Genomic DNA, 22529 nt, shown 5'->3' on the forward strand with positions numbered 1-22529 from the left:
CAGTATTTTCTCCCTTTAATCTCCCATGAGGCCTTGGGCAAGAGTGAGATATGTGCCTGGGGGTAAAATGGAGAGTAATTCACACTCAGACATGGAATTATAATGTTTCCATGCATGAAGCCTCTGAATAATTTACAGCATTCAATGGCTTAGCATTACTCATCCCTGCGTGCACACACACACACACACACACACACACACACACACACACACACACACACACACACACACAGGTCTGCAACTGCCCAGGCTGTGGCACAGATTTAGTCGTCGCCCTCGCCTCACCGATCTCTCACTGGTGCATCACTAAATACAACCCCCTCATCTCATTCTTTCTGACAGGCTGTGCAGCATATAATTATGTCCCCCCTGAAACCAGGGCAGTAATCTCACACACTTGTCTGGCCATTATTACGCCGGCTCTGGCTCCGCTCTGCCCACACCTCGTCCCTTCTCTGCCTCTCTCTCTCATCTGCAGCTTGTTCTTTTCAGCTCGCCTCTGATTTCTCTATCTCCACTTCTTCATATCGCCCTTCTCTCTTCCTCCCTCTATGGGCCAAAAAAGCCTGAATGAGAGACAGAATGAGAAAAGGAACGAGGCGCTCTGACATTAACGAGATTGCTCGTTAAGAAAGGGAGTGGGGGGGGGGGGGGTAGAAGGAGAGCGGATGGGAGGTGGAAAATGGAGTGGCTATAATTGGGAGGTTTTTGAAAAGAAGAGAAAGAAAAAGACAGAATTAGGTTTCTGTCCAGGGGCCTGTCTGTGTGTGTGCCTGTTAGTGTGTGTGTGTGGGGAGCAGATACGTAGGGGACTAAATATAAGGTGAGAGAATGACTTGTTGGATTTCTCAAGAGGTGCTAAAGGTCACACACACCTATCAATCAGGTTCATACAAAGAGCCCAGCCTGCTCCCCTCCATCCCCTCTCTCCCAGTTCCCCCCCCCCCCCCCCCCCCCCCCCCCATCTCTATACCGAGACAAAGAAACACTTTACAGTAACAGGCTTCTGGAGACTATTTCCTCTCTGCGCTCATAGCTGCTGCACTGTCAGCAGGCCCATTACAGAAATGCATTCCACTGGCATTTCACTTCTTGTCGGGCAGGGAGGCTCGAAAGGCTGCTTCACAACACCAGACACATCCCTGCAGAGACAGCTTGGTTTATAGCAACATAAAGAAGCGTCAAGATCTCTCTGCATGTGGGTAAAAATATTTACTCTCCCTTCAAAATAAGCCTGCAGGAGTCGTGCACAGTGCACTTATATGTTCTCTCTTCAAGGCCCTGGACTCCTCTCCAAACTTTTCCAGCTCATAATACTTGCTAATCAATTCACGGAAACCGATATCCCGATGTCTGAATGAGCGAGACCACCTCGAATGAGTCTGTGTGTGGCGGAAAGCATGGGGTTTTTTTGGATTTCTTAATGTGCAAAATACATGCCAACAAATGCGGGCATGTGCGCGTGTATGCTCGTGTAAGTCAGTGTAATCCCTCGCTATGGGACGCCCTCTCTTCTTCCTGTGCCAGATGAGGAGATATTCTGCCAAATCCGACGGGCGAGTGGGCTGCCAACCGCAAACATACACTCGCAACCGCACGGCAAAATCATACGCTGGCATGTGACGCACGCATATGGGACACAAAGAGTTTCTGTATGTCTTGTGCATGTGCGTGTTGGGTGTGTGTGCTGAGATGTAAACACACACTGTTGGCCGGGTGTGGGCAGGTTTATTCTCATCTGTAGGTCTGGAAGAGATGTTGGGGAGGGGGCGATCACAAAGAGGTAAATGGAGGAACTCCGAAATAAATAAAGAAGAAGAAGAAGAAGAAGAAGAAGAAGAAGAAGAAGAAGATGATGATAATAAAAATGTGAATTAATAAATTTTTAGATCAAGGGAACAATATGAGGAAATTAGGCCCATAGTCATGATGGCAGAGGAATAAAGGCAGGCCAAGTTGGTGCTGTGAAACAGTAAACTCCACGGCTTATACAGCTGGATGGATTATCTATACCTCTATTTCTCGCCCCTCCTGTTTCAATCTCTCCATTGTGCACCACTATAGAGCTTTATGGAGGCAGCGGGGTGTGTGAATGTGTGTGTGTGTTGGAGGGGGGGCTGAAATTCCTACTCTTTCTCCAGCTAAATTAATAATATGAGGCTCTCTATCCCTCTCAGTCTGCTTTATCCCTCTATTGCCCCCCCCTCCCTTCGCTGCTTTATCTCCGAGTATTCCTTGATTCTATTATTCCCTTGGAGTTACAGAAGTATCTGCTGGTGTGCATGTGTATTCAAAGCAAGCTTGACAGGCTCCGCACCAAACTGAGCATGAGAAGTTTTTGTGCTGGTGAGAGACTGGAGGGTATGAAAGAGGAAAAGAGTGAGAAATGGCGAGAGGTGGATACGACAAAGGGAACGCTGAGTTGGGGGGAGAGAGAGAGAGGAGCGACGTGCAAAGGCGGAGGTGTGAGATGAGACTGAACAGATCAGAGTCACAGTTTCTAATAAGGGGTATGACACATTCTCAACTTTTACCTTTTCTTCTTCTTTCCCTTTTTTATTCGTAGCCCTATTTCTTCCCTCTTTCTCCCCCACTTACATTTGTTCCTACATCTCTCCCCTGCCTTTGTTTTTCCACGCAGACCTAAAAACAGGAGCAAAAAAAAGAAAAAGAAAAGAATGCGTGCATATATAACGCAGGCGAATTATTTATTTCACATGAGTGCGCAAATTAACAAGCAACGCTCGCTCGTGTGCACAAATCCAGCTACTTCTGTACAGGTTATTTATGGATTTTCGAGGACCTCACACCTCCTCTGACCTTTAACCTGTTGCATCTGTTTAAGCAAGCGGTATTTGTATTGTGGCATTTTAATTGGGCCGAAGCACGCCAAGCTGTGAGCGTGTTTCAACTCTGGCCTTCTGCAGCCGCGGATAGCTGCCCTGAACCATATTGTTGCGGTCAAGCTGTGAAAATCCTTTCTATTCGAACCAAATTTCAGTTTTCATCATCACTTTCATGCGTTTATGCCAGATATAAACCTTTACTCTGTACTATAAACCGTGATTACGTTCAATGGAGTCAAATCGGACATTAGCTGGTCTTTAGCCTGCCAGTGCAAAGCATGAGTATTGGTGGATTGTGCAGATGAGCCGTTAGCGCAGGCTAGCAAGTGGGTGTAATGTGACCCTCACTTAAACCACATGGAACGTTTCATTTCCAGCAGCGCATTTAAAGCACTAATGGAAATTGTCTTTAGTTTTTGTAGTCTTGGTGTTTTGAAACCAGAAACGATGCATAAATGGTGGATCCGACCGAGAACGCTGCACGCCTACACGTTAGCGTTTCCATTAAAGTGGCCACGTTCTAAATCATACCTGGGAATAACTTTTGCTCTACATGGAAATATCATTTCAAATCTCACATTTTACTGCAGATTACTTAAAGCTGGTAGATGAGACAGACACTTCTTCACAATCAGACGTGTTTTTATAACCAGTGGAGTCACACCCTGCTGACCATTAAATGGAATTTAAGGTTCAGTGTGGGTGGTGGGTTCGCTGTCTGCTGGCATCCCGGGGATGGCCTGTCTGCCTGCAGCGAGCTCTGTTGCCAGATTGAGGCGGTGTGCTCATGTTGGTCTGTCATCCAGCCAAGAAGAGCAAAGTTATAAAATACAAGGAGGTGAAGTGTTAAAAACAATGAAGTCTCCACTGCAGTTACTGTTTGTCCTTTTTTTTAATTATTCGTGATGAATGATGATGTGATGATGACCCCACTGTCACTCTGTTTCTTGTTTTGGCCCACTTATCAACCAATCACAACACGACCTACTTATAGTGTCATAGGAGTCATTGTAACAACTACTCACAAGTACGATTACATAGATTGCAAACCGCTCTGTGTAGGCGAACATGTGCACAGATGCATTAGTGTAAATACCTCATAAGACTGTGCAAACAGTCTTCCTACTGTTTTTTCACACTAAACGTTTGATAACCGCAGACCAACGGGAGGCTGAAGCAGCAGCAGGAGATACAATGTAATGCTATTTGTATTTGTCACAAGGTAGCGAGGCACCTGTTTGAACTTGATTTTTTTATTATTATTATTTGGTTTGGGTTTTTTATCTGGAGCTTCTGTGGAAGTGGCACCCCTGCTGCATTGTCAGCTCTATTTAATTGGATGTTTTTTCGACACAGTGGTGAAATCGGGCTGGAGTTGGCTCTACTCTTTGATAAAAAGGAGTAAAAAAAACAAGTCTACAAAACAAGATATGGACATATTCTGTACTGTGTGATAAGAACCATTTTTGATATTGTAGGGAGCAATGGTACAAGCAGAAACTGCCAAATTAAGATGTTAGGCTGCAGGCAACAGGCTCGATGGCAGCTTGTGCAAACCAGCACATGTCCAACACCTTTTTTTTCTTCTTTTTCTACTTGCAATGCAACAAGGTGAAAAAATACCACATTCGCCCAGCAGAAATTGGGAAATTGGTTGTTTTGACTGATAAGTAGTGACTTCAGCTAGTGCACAGTATAAGTGGGCACCAGCCCAGTTCAAGCACCGCTCCTCACCCTCTTCCTCACCCATCTTTTGTCTCTCTTCTTTCTTTCAGTTCTTCTGTCAGCGGAAGTCTTTAATCAGAGCGTCAATCAGAGAACGGCGTGTAAGAGAATGAAGTTAAATCCAATATGAGATACACAAGATAACACAGCTGTTAAAACCATCAGTTGCCTAGATAACAACCCTGTCGCCTGCATTAAGTCTCCTCTCCCTGACTTTCACTCTTTGTCGTTGTCTAATCTCGCTGTCTTAATGGGAAAATGAATGGTTGTTAAATCTCAGCTTCTCTCCATCGCTTCATCATTTCTTTTCTTTTTTTTCCTAAATTGAAGTCTCTTTGCATCATAGTCTCCTTCGGGGTCATTGTTGTTAACAAGAAGTCAAAATCTAGCCATGGAATAAAATCACTGTCAGATCAGCTGAAATGAGATATAAATCACTGCACAGGAAAACGAAAAGTAATCTCTGTGAGGCAAAAGTTTAGGCTTAAACTAGTTTGCTTAAACCCTTAGTTTCAGAGAGTTTTTTTCTACCGTGGAATCTGTATGATGTCAATACGGTGAGCACGGAAGCCCCGCCCACCTGCTTTCAAACTTTCTGTTTATAATGGGTAGCCAATCAGAGTGAAGTTACCTGAAAGAAATGTAACCTATAACTGCGTGAAATTTTTTTTGAACTGTGATTTAAGCAAAGTTACTCTAGTAGAGTCAAAGATGGCTGCTGGAAACAAGCATGGTTACCTTCTGAAAAAAAACTAAACCTACATTAAACAGATGATAACAGGTTAAGATACCATCCTGTAATTAAATTAAAAATGAAATTCATTTCAGTGAAATTGAAAAAGCCCTTTTGTACAGCTAGCAGAAGGACAATCCTTCATTTCTCCCTTGTAGCGCTGTCCCCACCCCAATTGCTTCATTAAAGCTGCAAGATTACTCACAGGATTGAGGCAGATTAACCAGAAGAGATCCAGAAACTCACCATGACCCACTGCTTGCCAAACCTCAGAGAGAATCAGAGAAGCAAACAGGAGACAGTGCTTGCAAAACACAGAGCCCTTTAAAAAAACAAAAAAAAACAAAAAAAAACTAAAGGAGACAGCAGGAAATAAAACAGGACAACAGAGGTGGTCGAACCGGTTAAAAGAGGTGAGGAGTGAAAGCTCGTCTGGGCGCAGACAGACTTTTAAACTAAACAGACATTTTTAACAGACGGGTAGATGGGGGAGATAGTCGGCGGGGAAAAGCGATGGATTAATGGAGGGTGACTGTGGGAGGAGAGGCTGTCACCACCTGCAGCAGCCGATGGAAGCGGCGCTTGGGTTTAAAATGGCACAGTTAAGGACAGAGAGATAAGATAGGACTGCGAGCCATTCATCACATTTATAGGAAAGGTGACATTTAGCCAGACGACAGCTTGGTGTGTCTATATTATGAGGGTGCAAAGGCCACAAAAAACATATGAAAATGTGTGAAAATGGGCTTACATGTGAATGGATTCATGTTCTTAAAGCTCATTTTTAAGTATGAAATATTTTTGCTCTTGGATGCTGGGCCTGATATGACCATATTGGGGATACCACTCTTAGTGATGTCATTAAGAGCCAAGAAAAAAAAACTTTCTGAAACACTTTACAAGAGGCTTAATTTTGGCTCATTAGGATTGAAACTTCGGTCATTTTCAGAACGATCGCCCACCAGTGACAACATGTGCACTGATCTTTTGCAACTTTTTCCTCTGTAGTTTGTGCTGCCAAACTCGTTATTCTTGCGCATGTCCGCAGCAGACACACATCCACATAACACACTAACAAGCACCTGTCACTTGTCCAGGTGAGAAATAAAACACGGGTGGGACGAAGAGATAGAGAAAGAGTGCAAAGGGCTTTGGAGAGGAGAGAAATGGGGCTTATGGAGGACAGAGGAGGACCGGATGGAAAGCTGGAGATAAACTAAGCTTCACACAGCAAAGCAAAACGTGTGTTGGGAGAAAGGCGCACTTTGTTGTGAGAGGACGCCGGACAAGCAAACTGACAGCCAGGTTTGAAGGTAGGGAACCAGAGGGGCAGGATGCAAGAGATGGCAATAAGAGAAAGAGGAATAAATGAATGAAGGGGGGGGGGGGGGGGGGGGGCAAAAAGGAGGAAAAAAAGAGCGGGGTGATGAGGAGGAGGGAGGGTCCATGGGTTCATAATCCCCTTACAGACAGCTTTGTTGAGTGATTGACAGCCCAGCACGCCACGTTATAGAGTAAGCGCAGAGGGGGCCTGCAATGACTGGAGGGATTATCGCTCCCCTTGGCTTACAAATCCCCTCCCACACCACCTCATCACCACCTCATCACCCCCACCCCCTCCCTTTCCATAGGGTCAAGTGGTACAGGCCAGTTTCTGTTGTTTCCCTGCTCTCTCTTTAATGCTCACCCAGAAGCTCGCTTTGTCTCACATGATTGTGTTGTTTTGCAAATAATGCTTAATGTGCTGATGGAGGGGAAGGGGCGGTGGAGGGGTATCGAGCATCACGGGGATGTGGGGAAGAGGAGGGGGGGTTGTACACAAACCCACGCAGGGCATGTACACAAGCACGGATACACACCTACGCATGACGCATGCCTGACATCCACACAATCACACTTTCTGCACACAGGCAGAAACGCACGCACACACACACACATTAAAAAAAAAAAACCTCCCTCTGTTCAGCATGCAAGGGCATCATGAGGGTACAGAAGCACTTAAACGAGACCTTGAGTGAATTCTTTTGTTCTAGCTAAGTACCGCCATAATAGAGTTAGCTCGCCCGTCACAAGAGTGATTAAATTTAAGAGGAAACATAAGGAGAAAGCAAAGGTTTTGATTAAAAAGAGATAACATTAAAAATACAGTTGAAGTGCGCCACTTATGCATGATAGCGCCGATGTTTGGCTGCTCTACAGCAGCTGCATTAAGGATTTGGGAAATCAGATAATGTGTACGATTTACCAAGTGCCAGAATACACCTCATAGACTGGACGTGTTGCAATATTCAGCTGTGTACACACACTGCACACACACACACACACATATATATATATAACGGCCACCCAGGACTAAGGCTCCAGATGGGCTAGGCCTAACTGGGACTGGTGGCTTTGCTGAAGCACACAAAATAGGGAACCAAACACAAACACCACAGCAGCTGTGTGTGTTAGCCAGCAAAACCCAAGACCACACAGCCAAGGGTTATCGGCGCCACGTAACCGAAATAAGGAGTCCGTACACGTAAGCGTGCGTGCACCCAAGGTACGGGCACGGTGACCCGCAGTCGTGCCGCTTGGCTAAAAGAGAGATTGTGGAAGAGAGAGGCTTTCGCCCCCACCACCACCATTGTGCACTAGCATTCATCTGGCTTGATTTTCTTTGTAGGGAAGGAGGGAGAGAGGGAAGAATCAAGAAAGTTTACAAAAAAAATAGAAAGGAGGGTGTTCCATCTGTTTTTCCCCCTCCTGTGGCTGGGGACCTGCAGTACAGCTGCACTCCAAAGGAGAGCAAGGCTGATAAAGAAGAGGAAAGATTTTTAGAAGGGGAGGTTTCAAGATAGGGTTGCTAATGAGGGAATGGCTTCCTGATTTGCAATGAATTTTAAGGGAGTTGTACATCGTGTGTGTGTGTGTGTGTGTGTGTGTGTGTGTGTGTGTGTGTGTGTGTGTGTGTGCTAGCCACGCTCTGGTTGGTTCACAGTCACCCCCGAATTACTCTGACACTGCAGTGATAGGCAATCATGATCACTCATTCTGTCTTTACTACAGAGGGCCTATTTACTGCCGGACAATGATGAGCGAATGAGAAGAAGCAGAGACTACAGATCAAAAAAGCCTCCCACAAAGAAAAAGAGACACAAAAGGAGCTGCTGGGAGGAACAAGAGAAATAAGAGGAGGAAGAAATGAGAGCAATTTAAAACAAAAAAAGAGAGAGGGGGAATAAATTTTACTGGCTGCCAACCGGCTGTAACATGATAACGGCTTGGATATGTAGCGGAGGGAACTTACACTGATGGCGAGCCAAGCAATGAGTAAAAAGTTAAAAAAAAAAAAAAAAGGAAAGACAAAAGAAATGAAAGGGGGATTAGCGCGGAGAAGTGGACTGGTTTTCGCAGACGACGAGAGGGCTGAGAGTGCGTGTGGGAGAGTGGGAAGCCAGCGAGCCGAGTGTGTGTGAGGGCTTTCAGTGGGGAGCTCTGCGAGGGGAGCTCTTTTGTTCACAGAGGAGCAGAGGGAGGAGGAAGAAGTGAGGGAGAGAGAGAGAGAAGGAGGACTGGAAGAAGAAGGGAGTGAGGGATATGCTACTGATAGAAAGAGGAGGGGCGGTGGAGTGTACCTCAGAAGAAACTCAACCCCTCCACTTGGACTTTTTCCAGGACTGGGAGCAATAACATTTTTCATCTGTGCATACATGAGTATGTGTGTGTGTGTGTACAAGCTCGCCACTGTGCATGCCTGGATGTGTGTAAGCCAGTGTATCTAAATGAATGCCGAAGTGTGTTAAGGTTGACTGCGAGACATGAGGACAAAAGCAAGACGAGAGAGAGGGAGTTAAAAAACGCTAGAAAGCAGCTCGCACACACAGCGGTGTATTAAAGCCAGAGCTGGGGTATCAGATGATGGGATGTGGAAGGGGCAACAACAATCCACTTCACCACTCTGTCTGTAACAAGATGGATCTTGTTAGAGTTACTTGTGCTAGACAACAAAGCGCTGCAGTGCACTCCATATGTCGTTGCTGCAAAAAAGAAAAAGAGCATTTGGAGGCAGTCAGCTAGTTCACTTTAGTACACGGCCTTAAATCATTGCTTCAGGGTGGAATACTTCTATCGGGAAAATGTCTGCTTTTCAGGAAGTGGGAGAAGCCACCTTGTTTTCGTTTGACAGCCATGCACTTTTGAGTTTATTCATTGCAGGTCTGAAAGGGGTTCATAAACCTGAGACTCTGAATCATTTTTTTTTTCAGTCTCAGTGAACAATGCAGCGCTTCAACTGATGACAAACCAAAAAAAAAGGTAACACACTCTTCCTTTTGCAAATTAAAACTAGAACATATAAGCAATTATATGAAACCCCATACACTTTGGGATTTTGCTGCTACAGCTTTTCTAGATCTGGTATAACCAGTTATGACTGCAACTAATTGTTCCAGTCTTCAGAATCACACAAACAGGATCCGTGGTGTGAATTACTGAGCTTTTGGAGGATTTAGCAGGAAGTCGACACAGACTTGCTTTGCTTTAATATCCCTTTGCGAACCTCTCCGACTACGCAGGGGAAAGGATTATGAGACAAACGCAGAGGCCGCTGGGACTCTGCCCTGCAACATCCAAGTACGTGGCCTGTGATATGTTATGGGGAGCGCGGTTGTTTTAGTTAAATAAAACAAAATTAGCTGGGACAAAAACACTTAGCTAAACATAGCTAATAGCTAAAAAAAATAGCTAGCAAATGAACTCAACATTGTGCACATGTGCGGGAACTGCCTTCAGTTTTCCTCATTGACCGTTTGGTCTAATGTGTCAACACTGCAACCCAAAGGAGATTTAGCATGTCTGTTTTCTGTTAAGACTGGGACGTCTGCACAACTGTGTCAACTGACTTAACAAAGGAGTCTGTTTGCGTTTGTGTTAACTATTTATAACCTTTTAAATTTTTGCCCCTGACAAACAAAATCATGTTGTTTTAAAACTAAAAGTAAAGTAACATCTCAACTAAAACATTTTTAGATAAAAAGTGTGTAAACCCCTCTCTGGAAACACATTGAAGTTAGTTAAATGAGTTCATTTAAAACTAATGAAAAGACAAAACAAAGCTATGACAACTTTGTTGCATCGGCTCAATGCTGAGTGGCTCGAGCGGGGGAAAAAAATAATGAGCATCAGAGTTCGCCACAGAAAGCGCAAAAGATCAGCAAAGACCAAAGAAGCACAGATGAGAAGCGCAGACAAAGGTTGCAGTGGACAGTTTTATTTGTCGAACACTCTGCTTCGCTCTGCTGCAAAGAAGCTTTTGTACCTCTGACTCCTTGCCTTTCCCATGGCAGGAGGATAACTAAAGAAAAGCAACGCAAACAAACAGAGTAGCTCACGTTACCGGTTAATCCACATATTTTTGACGCTGCCCCCAAGTGGCAGCAGACAGCTACACATGTGCAGAATGAAGAAAGCAGCAGCATGTTTTAAGAGGTTTCCAATTATGATTCTGTACACATAGTTTTTATGTCTGATGACCACTGAAGTTACAGCTCAGCCTCTCTTTATATATTTATATGAAGTAACAGCCCAAAGGACGGGGTCGGCGTGATGGCCCCTGAGACCTGAGACGTGCCTATATCGACTTCCATCTCAGCATGTGATTTCTATAAACTGAGATACACTGATAGCGTTCAGTGGCTGCTAAGCTTCCCTCACGTGAGGCCCGTGTGCATCTGAAAGCAGAGGAGTTCAACCTAATCTTACATTTCCATCATAACAATGCATTTTTAATGTCAGTCCCACTTAAATTAAATGTTCTACAGAACCCAGGAAATGGAGCGTGATTTTTCCCCCTCGCGCTGCTCGCCAAGGTCAGTTTCCCCGTAGACTATAGCAACAATGGGCTAATGCCAAAGCCAGATGGACTACGCTTACTGTACGGTCTTTTAACTCCTAATTAGAAGTATGCATATGTGCGCACACACGCACAAGCATCCGAGGAGGAAGAAAGCGTGAAGGCTGGAAAAATCATCAAGGTGGTGGGAGTCAACCCTGGAGAATATTGCAAAAGATCTGAGGTAGGAGAAGCAGGACTGTGCATATGTGGAGTAATAAATGTGGCCGTTTATTACTGGGCCGGGTTTCAAGATGACTGGCTGTTATTGCAGAGGGCCATACCAGCACGCAGGGTTCCCCCACCAAAGCCTCTTAGCATGAAGATCATCTCTGACCTATTGTGAGTGAAGAGGGTAAAGATTATCTTAAAGCTAAGATGCTTTGGAGTAACAAGTCCCTACATCTCTCACACAAGAGACCAAACATCTCTCCACACCCGCTACATCGCCCTCCTCCCTACACACACACACACAAATAAAAGCCATGCATCATTTTGTAGCTCAGCACTGAATAGCTGTTCTGCTTTGTAACCGGGCTCCTTGCAGGCAGTGTGATTCATGTCTGCTTACTTTTGCGGCTCCGTGTGCTTTCTGCAAATCTCCGGATAACAGCTTCTTATGCCAAAAATATAAATGTAAAATGAGATATTTAAAGAAAACTCCACCTGTAGCCACTTCATCATTTACAACTGCAGCTACTGGCTGGCTGTATCGCATTTCTGGGTCCATTTCGCCGTTCGACTGTGTACTTTTTGTTATCCCCCGACATGATTTGGCGAGATTGCGTTCCACCTAAGCTATCCTGGAGTACAATGAAAATGAAAGGGTCCCGGTAAATGTCAGGTTTCCGAGTACAGTTCACTCAATCAAAGAATGGGAATGATTGCGGGGGATGAAATCCATCAAAGACGAGGCAGAGACATCATTTGACTGAAGCCTCAAAAGACCAGAATGCAAGTTGACTTTTGAATACGAAGCATGACTCTTACAATGGCTAAGAAAATCTTTGCCGTATTATTATCCCTGTTTTCGCCCACACACGGCACTGAAAGCAACGCATGTGTGTAAAAATCAGAAAGCGCAGCACAAGTCGGCTAAAGAAGATGAGACAAAGCGGGTTCACCACTAAATGTAAATTACAGTGCTTTATCCTGGAGTAAAGTGAACTTCAAGTATTGATTGTACAGTGGAAAAGTAGCTTTATTTTAAAAGGAATTGATTTAGCTTTTGGCAAATTAACTCCATCAACACGTTGTTCTGCTACGAAGCATTTGGCATCATTTCTGCCTCCGTGAGCTTGCTTTATGTGAAGTTTAACCACTGCGTGTGTTTGCATCTTATCATATAAACTGTAGAAGTAAATACCAGGAGGGGAAACAGCTGCCAGTCTCTTAATCGCTCCGTGCTAAGTTGATCAAAGAGCTTATTCTGCTCAAAAAGTCAATGAATTCCTTTAAAGCTTACCAGGTTTCACGCTGGACTTCACAGGGATAAATATTATGGGACGTGTCAGTAATGAGAAATGAGGGCCTAGCTCGGTTGAAGTTGAGCAGGAAGCAGCTAGTCATTGTGGTGACCTACAGATCATCAGTCACTCTCACTAGCTGGGACATGTCACATCATCCAGTACCTCTGTCAGACCTGGTTGTGCTGCCAAATAATCCATCTCCCTCTTCACTGTCTTTCATGGCTGTTTTTGGGGTTTTTTGTTTCCCTCTCCGAGCCTGTCAGCTCTCTGCTCTCGTCCTGTCTCCTCTATCTTTGCCTCATCTCACCCTGACAACACCCACTTCTTCTATTTTTGCCCTCCTGCTCATATCGGTCGAAGATGTTTGGCAAGACTTCAGCTGTGACAAGGCACAGCTGTCCGCTGACAAACCCCGCTCATTTGTCTCTCTTGTGTGCAGGCGCACACACGCGCGCTCTCTCTTAGCATTCAGTTACAAAACCATTTTGAGCCTGCGACCAATCAAAGCTCCACGCTGACGTCCACCGGGAGATGGCGAGGGGAGAGTGATGGAGTTGCGGTGTTGATGAAAGTGACAGGATGTAAAGCCCGAAACTGGAATGCATTCTGGCTGTTGAGAGAGCAAGATAAGGGAAAAGAAAACATTTGTCTTTTGTTTTGCATTTTACAAGCTCTGCGTAACTGTATAGGTCTATGCAAAAGAGGACTCCACCTCAACTGCCTGCGGGGAGAACAGTTGTAAAAGCACCAAACAGGTGTTGCAAAAAATGTTTTTCTACCAGTTAATTTTAGCGCTAACAATCTAGCCTTAAAACATGGAAATGAAGTCAGCCGCCGCGCTGAGAATAACTCAGTTTGGTGTCAACAGAAATCAAGACTTGAAACATGTTGTAAACAATGCTGTGGTATTTTGTGGGTGGCAGGTGGAGCTACATCAATTACCTGGATGGGCTACTCTTAACTGTTAAAAAGCAGAGACTAGCCAAAAATAGAAAGAGGAAGTACCGTCAGCTCCTGCAACGAAATGCTTGCTAGCTAGCTAGCTAGTTAACCAGCTAACAGAGTAGCATATCTTTTTCAGGTAAAACCACACACACGTGTAGCTAGTGTGACATAGCTGACACGTAATTTGAGACTACACTAGTATCTAGAAATTATTTTTTGAGGAAACAAAGATTTCAGCACCACCATAAACCACTTGATGGGAAGCGGATTTGCACATGCCATTTACAGAGCAGCCTAGAGCTCGGGGATCTCAACACACAGTTTAGTATTCAGGGCACAAACGCACACATGCCACCACATCCTCTCTGTCACAAGGCAGAATCCCGGCACACAAAATGACAAGAGTGTCAGCTGCCTCCCCGCCGCTATACTGTTTAGCTAGCTGTAGCTGCAACAACGTGAGCCCAACCCAAATGTTGTGAGGATGCAGCCGCAGAGCTAGAAGACTCTAAACTGAAGAGCAAAGGAGTTCGGAGGGAGGAGGAGTAAAGAGAAGAAGAGGGCTCGAGGAAGACTCAAGGGCAAATAAAAGGCAGGATAGAGGAGTTGCTCAACACAGTGACAGAGGTTGCCCTTATACTGCACACCCCTCTGGCGTATAAAATCCACACACACTTTGGTACTGGCTTCCCAATCCACCAGTCTGCTCCCTCTGTGTCACCCGGGGGAGGGAGAGGGGGATTGACCTGGCCCAGTCCAAATGCTGCCAGGAGGATTGGATGATCCTGCTTAGAAGGGTGTGCTGTGAAGCAAGCTAATGAGAAGGCCTGTGTGTGTCTGTGTGTGTGTGTGTGTTGGCGGGCCTCGCTCAGGGGTTCTGGGTTCAGCCACCCAGGGCACTCTGCCCGGTGATGTTGGGGACACATGTGACCCCGTCAGACCTCCGGCCTGGATTACTGTTACCACCACTATGCCTGTGAGCGTGTGTGTGTATGTCTGTGTGTTTTTGTGAATGCTTGCAGGGAAGAAAGTTGCTTGTTTTTTCATGTGTTCCAACATTTTTCAACCAGCCCAGCCAGCCACACGCTTTTTATCTCCATCAGCACTTTTAACAATTACCAAAAATCCCAAAGTCACTTCGAAAAAGTCCAAGGGACCGGGGAAGTAAATTAGTTCTTTAGCTAACCCCAGCATATTTACAACAGCGCTTTATAGCTGTTATGATGTTGATGAATGTGCACTGCCCCTGCCAAATAAACTTATAATCGAGTGATAAAATAATGAATAAATTCCGAGTGGAACAACAGCCCGTGACACGTGCCAGTTTCCTCACCTCTACTGTGTGTGTGCGCACATCTGCCCTCCTGTCTAGTCTAGTGGTAAAGGTGTGTGTTTATTGCTCACTAGCACACGCTACAAAGGAGATAGATTAGGACCACACACTCTTTACACATGTGTCCAACAGTGATGGGGGGAGGAGGAGGTCGAGCCTCCCGAGGCTCATTTGTGTATAATATGTGTGTGTATGCAGACGCAATAGATACGTCTGTTTGCATGTCTGTGTTTTCATAGTCAAACCCCTTACCTGTGTGTCCATCTGCCCGAACAAAGGAAGAAGGAAAGAGGGAAAAGGAGAAAAGATTGCTGCCTCTGGTCGGATTGGCTGCCTCCTTTTTCTCCTTCCCCTGGCCTTTCCATTCTGCCACATCAGCTGAAAGCTCTTTTCACAGCTCCTGTTGCTCTCAGCTCGTAAACTTACACACACTCCTTTTTTTCACCGAGGGGGAAGAGTGACGGTAGGAAGAGAGAGAGAGAGCAAGGGAGCGAGGAAACAAGGCGGTGGGGGGGGGCTGCTGCCCCGTTGGTTTAACTCGAGCAATACGGTCCATATCATTTTGATCTCGCCTCCTCTCTCGGCCACATTCCTTTTTTTTCTGCACTTCTTCCTAAAGATAAGAAAAATAAAAAAAGCTATACCCAGTGGATATTGTCTAATCATTTCGCCCAAGGATACGTGTAGGCTTACCAGGCTCCTGCTTCCTTACCCACACAGCCCGGAAAAAGGCCTCCGAGCATGAATTATTCATGAAGTCAAAACCTACAGGATGGGTGTAAACGGGTGTGGGCTTTTAAATATACAAACAATCTGTAAACGGGTGCTGGAATGCTGCTCCCGTGATATGACCTACTAACACCTATTCCATAATAAGAATAACCTCCTCAACCAAAAACACATTTGTGGCGGTGACTCCACCAGTCTCTCTCTCTCTGGCGGCTTTTTTTTTTTTTTTTTTTTGCAGTTGAAACACTTAGCCTAGTTAGCTAGTCTTTTATCCGGCGCCAATTAGCCAACGATTAATGAATTATTGAGAAACGGGAAGGGTGGCGGTGGTGGGGTGGAGGGGGATTAAATTTTAATGTGGATCTTAGGGGGAATAGTTGTATTACAAGTCACCGCAAGCAGCAAACCGGGAGACGCCCACCCTCAGCAGCCATTTACAATAATCTACAGCCGTTTACGAAAGTGGGTAAAGAGGAGAGGAAAAAAGGGAGAGAGTGCGAGTAAAGGAGGGGTGAATGAGCGCTTTTTTTGGCATTAAGAACAGACGCTGAAATCAGACTTGCAAAAAGGTTCCAGAAACTACAAAAGTCCATATGTCATGATCAGATGAGTGACCGAAGCCAGCATCCTCGTCTCTCTGTGCATGTGTGTGTGTTTGGGTCACCTGCCACCCTCCTGCCAGCCACGCCATCTTCACCCCTCCCCCCACCCGAACTCCCAAGCAGTAATGTAAGTTTCGATCTTTCATTAGGGTGGCCGTGTAAGGCCGATAATACGAGATGCTGAGATAAGGATAATATATGTCTGAGGAGGAGCTCTTCCCAAGGTGATCGTTCTGGTTCAGTTCCCTCTTCCTCAAGCAGAACCTGTATTGGCACTTGAGACTTAACTGGTATTGATTTACTTAGGGTTAGGGCCGTCTCCACCCCCCGCTCTGCTCTCCCCGCCGCTCGGTGTTTCTCTTTCACCTCCCAGCACCTGTCTCTGTTTATATTCCTCCAGGAAGGCTTCTTGTCAGGCTGTGGTAGCATCAACCCGTGGAGGGGTCTATAAAAAAAGGTGGCTGTGCATTCTGATATTATATTTAAGGAATTAATCTGGCAGCTGAGCACCCACCCCCCTCCCATCCTCCCTCAAAAGCACCCACAGATGCCTGCTTTTCCTCCTCACCTCTGTCATCCCTCGCACATTTTTTGGGTGCGTCTGTGGCTGCTGTAGCGTCATAATTAGCGGCTGGATGTGACACATGTTTCCAATTTGCTACGTCTGGTCACTGCACCGAGGTGGTGGTGGTGGGGCGGGGGTGCAAGAGATAGAGACAGACGGAGAGTGACAGTAGGGAAAAGAGGGAGAGAATAATAGAGGGACAGAAGAGGGGGGGAATGAGAAGAGATGCTTTGATTGTAAAATTCCAGGCCAATATGGATGTTTAAAACAATCCACCATGTTTTTCCCCGTTAGTTTACCTCCTTGTTTATTCCAAGGGAAACAACAAAATTGCACAACTGCCCTGATTTAAAGCTTTCAGTTGGAACACTTAGCCAGCTCACAAATGATGTGGCACAGATGATAATTGCAAAAAAAACAAGGTGCCAATATCACAGTTTGCTAGGCTGGTATCAGTCCATACCTGCACTACTGATATTAGGCTGATATTAGAATTTATGCATCCCTGCAGAAAAAAAAGAGAAGCAGTGGATACTGAGGCGTGAGAAGGAGAGAATATAAGACAGAGGATGGAAGAAAAGATGGGAGGAGAGGTGGAGGGGAAGCTGCAAGTGGATGGTCCAAACTTCAAAGAGGCATACGCAGCAAAGGTCCAGAGGTTAACAATGTGACACCCCATTTACTACACAGACAAGATGTGAACCATACGTGTGCTCTGATTGCTGCAGCTTCTGCTTACTTTTCACCTCATTTCTGAAACCACCTGTGTGTGTGTGTGTGTGTGTCTTCCAGAAGCGTGTCCTTGGAAGAAGCAGATTATTTAGACAAGCAGTGGGCTCTTAACATATTTCAGCCCAGGGCCAAAACCTATTCTGCCCCGAGGCAGCTGATACTAGAGTACTGCTCATGTCACGTAGAGAGCAAGGAGAAACAAGTACACGACAGCATGAAAAAGGGCCAAGAAAATAAACTGGAGGAATGACTAAGCTGATTAACTATGAATAGTAAGCTTCGTGAATAAGCTTCATAGTATAAAAAGAAAAGGGCTTTTTGTATTTTGGATGGATATATGAGCGAGCAAATCTGTGGAAATGACAGCAGAGTGTGGCGTCAAAGCCACCGCCCGTCTAATTGCGAACCGGGCCCATTCACTGAGCCCTAACACCCACCTAACACTAAACTCCATTAGGAGACAATAGCGTGGAATCACCTGTAAGGCTTCAAAAGCCCAGGCTGTGAGCTTCTCTGTGGAAATTACCCTCCCGTGTCCAACTCTACTCCCTGTTGGGCGAATCCACCCACTGCTGACAAAAAGCCCTCATTAAGGGCTTCATGCCTGGCTCCACAGCAGGGGCCCACGCACAGTCACATCTGTGGAGAAGTGGAGAAACTGGGCAGGACGTAGCCTCCAGCGCACGGACGCATTAAAAACCTGTTAGTCTCTGAAAAAGCCCCTGGCATGGGTGTGAGTTAAAGCTGTCTCGGGGGGGGCCCGGTTGGCATAAGTGAGTCAATTTTCTCTTGTGTTTTTTTTTCTCCCTTCTATAAAGTGTACTTAGAAGAAACGGGAGCTATTCTGGAGCGGTGCTCCATGCTGATAGCCTGCACAGAAGTGTTTATCAAGCTGCAAAATATCATTGTTCCAATTTGCCAACAGAAATGTAGCTAGGATTTGCAGAAATGAATCTTTGTGTCACTGAAGGAAAAAAAAAAAACTCCCCTCTTTTCCCTTCCATACAAGCCGCCTTGTTATTCTCCACCTCCCCTCTTCCACCACCACCTCCTCCTCCTCACAGCCAGCAGGTCCATTCAGACACAGGGAAATTGGCAGAGGTGTGAGAAAAGTGGTGTCAGTCATTAAGGCTGGACAGCAGAGAGGTGTTTAAAATGGCATTTCCTCAGCTAATGCCTGACACCTTCTCCGTGAGGAAAAGGAGGAGGAAAGAAAATGCAAATGAGCTCGGGCAAAGTGTGCAGACTGGGTGTTTGACAGGCCTGAGGTCCAAAAGGAGGAAGGGAGTGCTACCCTGGACTTTAATCAAGGTCATCCAGCAACAGCAATTAGAGCATCACACAAGTCTTTATCATCCTACACACACAGCTTCCATCTACGGCCTTAGAGCTCACGGGGACTTTTAGAGGCGCTGCAGCTGGACCAGGAACAATAATCAGTGTGACAAATGCAGAGCAGCAGCATTTATCAGATCACAGTTTAGACTGAGCAAACAATACTGAGAGTGAATACAACAATGACGAAATAGTCTTATTTTTTTCTTCTTTAGATACCGCAAAAAACTGTCCAAAAGGAACCCTGACTGAGAAAAATCAGCAGTGTCGGTAAGACGGGCAGTCTGCTGTAGGCCTGCACTCTGTTACGAATTTCTGACCTTATCCAACAGACGGTGATGAAGGTGCTTTTCTAAAGACACTCCAACAAGCTGTCAGAATGGCAGCCTTCACAGAAAAAAAAAATCAATATTCCGAGTTAGGCCTGCACTTTGTGGTGAATTTCTGCCTTTATCCAACTTTATTTTCTTCTTTATCGCCTGTGTCATGTCGCATTACCGCTCAGCAGTGCACTCAGTTTCTTGCGTTCATAAAACGTTTCATGATTCTCCCGTCGCATGCAATGAAACCACAAAAAAATCAGTTTTCCCCAAGCATGCTTGGAGAACTTCAAGATCAACCCTACAATTAAGTCAGCCAGTGAAACTGTGAGGTCTGCGAGCGCTCTTACCTTTCGTTCAGGGAATTCCAGTAGATGGGCTCCAGGTTGCTGGCTGTCGTCCCCAGTAAATCCAGTAAGAATACCAGCAGGATCCCCAATCCATTCCCACTTCTTCGACACGCCATCTCAACCCTGACACCCAGCATATGCGGCCCCATTTAAAAGCAAGATCTTTTCTGCGGTTTCGATGCTGTTGCACACGAGGGGGGACTCTCTCAAAACAATAGATGCGCGGCTACAGCCGATCAGGCTATAGGTAGAAGACAGTCAAAGTGTGAAGCCAAAGCCCGCTCTGCACAACCTCATGGATCCGAAATGTGGCAGATTGTAAGCGATCACAGCACACGCACTGAAATGTGCGAGGGGAAAAAGAAACTTGTTCAATCCGCGCGTCTGGGTGTCCAAAAAACGATTTCTGCGCGTCCACAGTTGCACTAATTCTGTGCCAATCCCATGACTTTCCTCGTTAATCTGTCCTTCCCTTTTATTTCTCCAAAAACTGCGCTCCTCGGCTGAAAGGTAACTCCACGGAATCAAAAATATTTAAAAGAAAAAATGATTGCCACCCAGCCTCTAACTCTGTAGCCTTTCGGTGCGCCCTGATTGTCTTTTTTTCCGAACAATGTTCCCTTGTTCTCTGTGCCGACTCTGTGCGATTTCTCTCCCATTACCTTGTTTCCTCGCAAGAATATCTAGCTTCCAGCATATCAGAGAGGAACCGGGGAAAAGAAATACTGTCAGTGTGGCAGAAGGGCGCAATCAAAACCAGGTCAAAAGTGTGAGGGTGAAACGTTTAAAATGGAAAAGATGTTACTCGTGTCCACAGCTCCATCCTCATAAAGACGTGTTGATGCTCGGCGGGTTCAGTCAGTGCGCGTTACAATCCTTAGTGGCCTCTTTATGGAATCAAAAGCAAACACACACGGGTTGTAAATCCTTAATAGACACGCTGAAAAATAATAATCATAAAAAAGATCCGAAATCGACGATAAATCCAAGAATCAATTCAAAGAAACTGAGAGGAATAAATCAAAGCGCTAGAAAAGCATCTCCACTCTAATAATGTCACACACAGGCCAACGTGAAAGTTTTGAAGTGATAGAAAGGAAAAAATAATATTAATAATAATAAGATGCGAGTTGTGAGCATCAGTCCCGGCTGGAAATTATCTGATGCGGCGCATCATTTGGAGAGCAGGACGCGTCGCTTCTCGGTCATGGAAAAGCGCTTCATTCGTTATCTCCTCCGTCTCTCTGCCTCAAAATCCCACTGCTTTGACTCGTCCTAACGCTCGCAGCACATTGACAGACCGACTGGCTTGTTTGAGAGGAGGAGGAGGAGGGAAAAAAAGGGGCATGGATGAATGGAAAGGAGAAAAAAAATCCCCATCCTCCGACTGGCAGGCAGGGCGCACTGACGGAGCGCAATTCTTCCAGGCTTTGTCGGCGGGGGCGGTATCGAGTCCCTTTCAGCACCTCCTCTTTCCTCCTCCTTTTAGAGTCTCGGCCCCCCTTCTCCCCTCTCCTAACTCGGACCTTTGGACTCCCTGGCACTCTATTCTGCCTCCTTTCAAACGCCGAACAAGAACCCCCTCCACCACCACTAGCTCTCTAAATGCTCACCAACGTGCGCCCCTGAAAGTGACGAAAGAGCAAGAGCGCCCTCAATGTATTGACTAAGCATCACATGTGGCACTGAGGCAGGATCGTATTGGAAAAACACAATCCAGATGCAGTTTTACAAGGATTTTTCATTCAAATGTCCCCGCAAAGCTACTTCCTACAGGAGTGATTACTCCAGACGCAAAGCGCCTCACAGAACAGCAGGAGCTCGCGCTATGAGGCCTCGTGGATACATAAAGCAAAGTTACAGCACTGTTTCAGGGATGAAGTTGAAAACAGGAACTTGCACCGAAATGTCTCCTTAGAGAGAATTATGATATCTCGCATGATCACTGGGCCGGCCTCACCTCGCTACATCTGCGCAGTGTAAGGGAAAAGAATCCGCTCTCCTTGTGTGGGAGGACAGAGCAGAGTCTCAGCAGCTTCAAAGCGGGCAGCTGAGCTTGATGGGTTGCAGGACGATCCGGGTGGCAGGACCCGCTGAGGGCCACACACACACACACACCAGTGTTTACGGTGGGGCCCTCAGCCTCCCCACTCATCCACGGCAACAAGCCTGAGACTGGACTGTCAAAGCTGTGCCTGTGCTGCCACCAAGTGGTAGATAGAGCGCATGAGCCTTAGGGGAAGACTGACTAATTCTTTAATCCCCCAATGTGACAGCCCCTTTAGCAGTGCATTATAAAGCATTATTGGATTTTGGTGTTTGACAAAGAGTAGATGATAAAAAAAATCACACTTTCCCGCTCTCTGTTGCATTATTTGAAAATAAAGAAAGAAATAAAAAGCACAGTTATTGCAGTAGTTTGGAATGCCAGCTTTTACTGGAATAAAGTGACAAGAACGGATCAATATTCTTTCTTTGTTTCACACCTACATACATGACATGACATCTGCATGAAGAATTCCCCCTAGTCCATGCATGACTTCCTGTTCCACCATCTGTAGCCGAGTGCAGTAGAGCCGCTGATACCTGAGAGGAAGAGATTCTGTAATATCTTTTATTGAAAATATTTCACTTCACAAAAACAAAGAGGAAGAAAACTCTACGCACCCCTGAACACGCTCTGCCATTCCTGCACAGCCGGGGAGGAGAAAGGAAATGAAAGTGGGAGAGAAACAGAGGAAAGCAAGAATGAGGGCAGCGACTTATGGGAAAGTTGTGGCTCAGCAGACTTCAATTCAGTGTCATGCTCAAGGGCACTGCAGCACATCAGCTGAGTGAACCTCCAGGCGATCAAACCGAGGGTCCGCAGGCAGCCGGGGATACTCGGAAAGACAGAAGTGCAGACGTTTCCCTCTGCAGTGCGAAATTACAGCGTGCTTTCTTACGAGGATTGTAATTGCAGGGTTATGA

At 45.8% G+C, this 22529-nt stretch overlaps 1 protein-coding gene across 1 annotated transcript in view; it reads right to left on the reverse strand.

Moving 5' to 3' along the window:
- Nucleotides 1-20974, reverse strand: part of efnb3b (ephrin-B3b) — an 87818-nt gene extending 66844 nt beyond the window's left edge. The window contains exon 1 of the mRNA XM_085349686.1: nucleotides 19560-20974. Coding sequence (XP_085205812.1) covers nucleotides 19560-19708 — 149 coding nt within the window. The 5' untranslated portion in view covers nucleotides 19709-20974. The remainder of the gene's footprint in view (nucleotides 1-19559) is intronic.
- Nucleotides 20975-22529: the final 1555 nt, after the last annotated feature.

This window comes from Diplotaxodon limnothrissa, linkage group LG3 (assembly GCF_057381915.1).
Source record: "Diplotaxodon limnothrissa isolate DT_005_m linkage group LG3, D_limnothrissa_male_GT1.1, whole genome shotgun sequence".
Lineage (NCBI taxonomy): Eukaryota > Metazoa > Chordata > Actinopteri > Cichliformes > Cichlidae > Diplotaxodon > Diplotaxodon limnothrissa.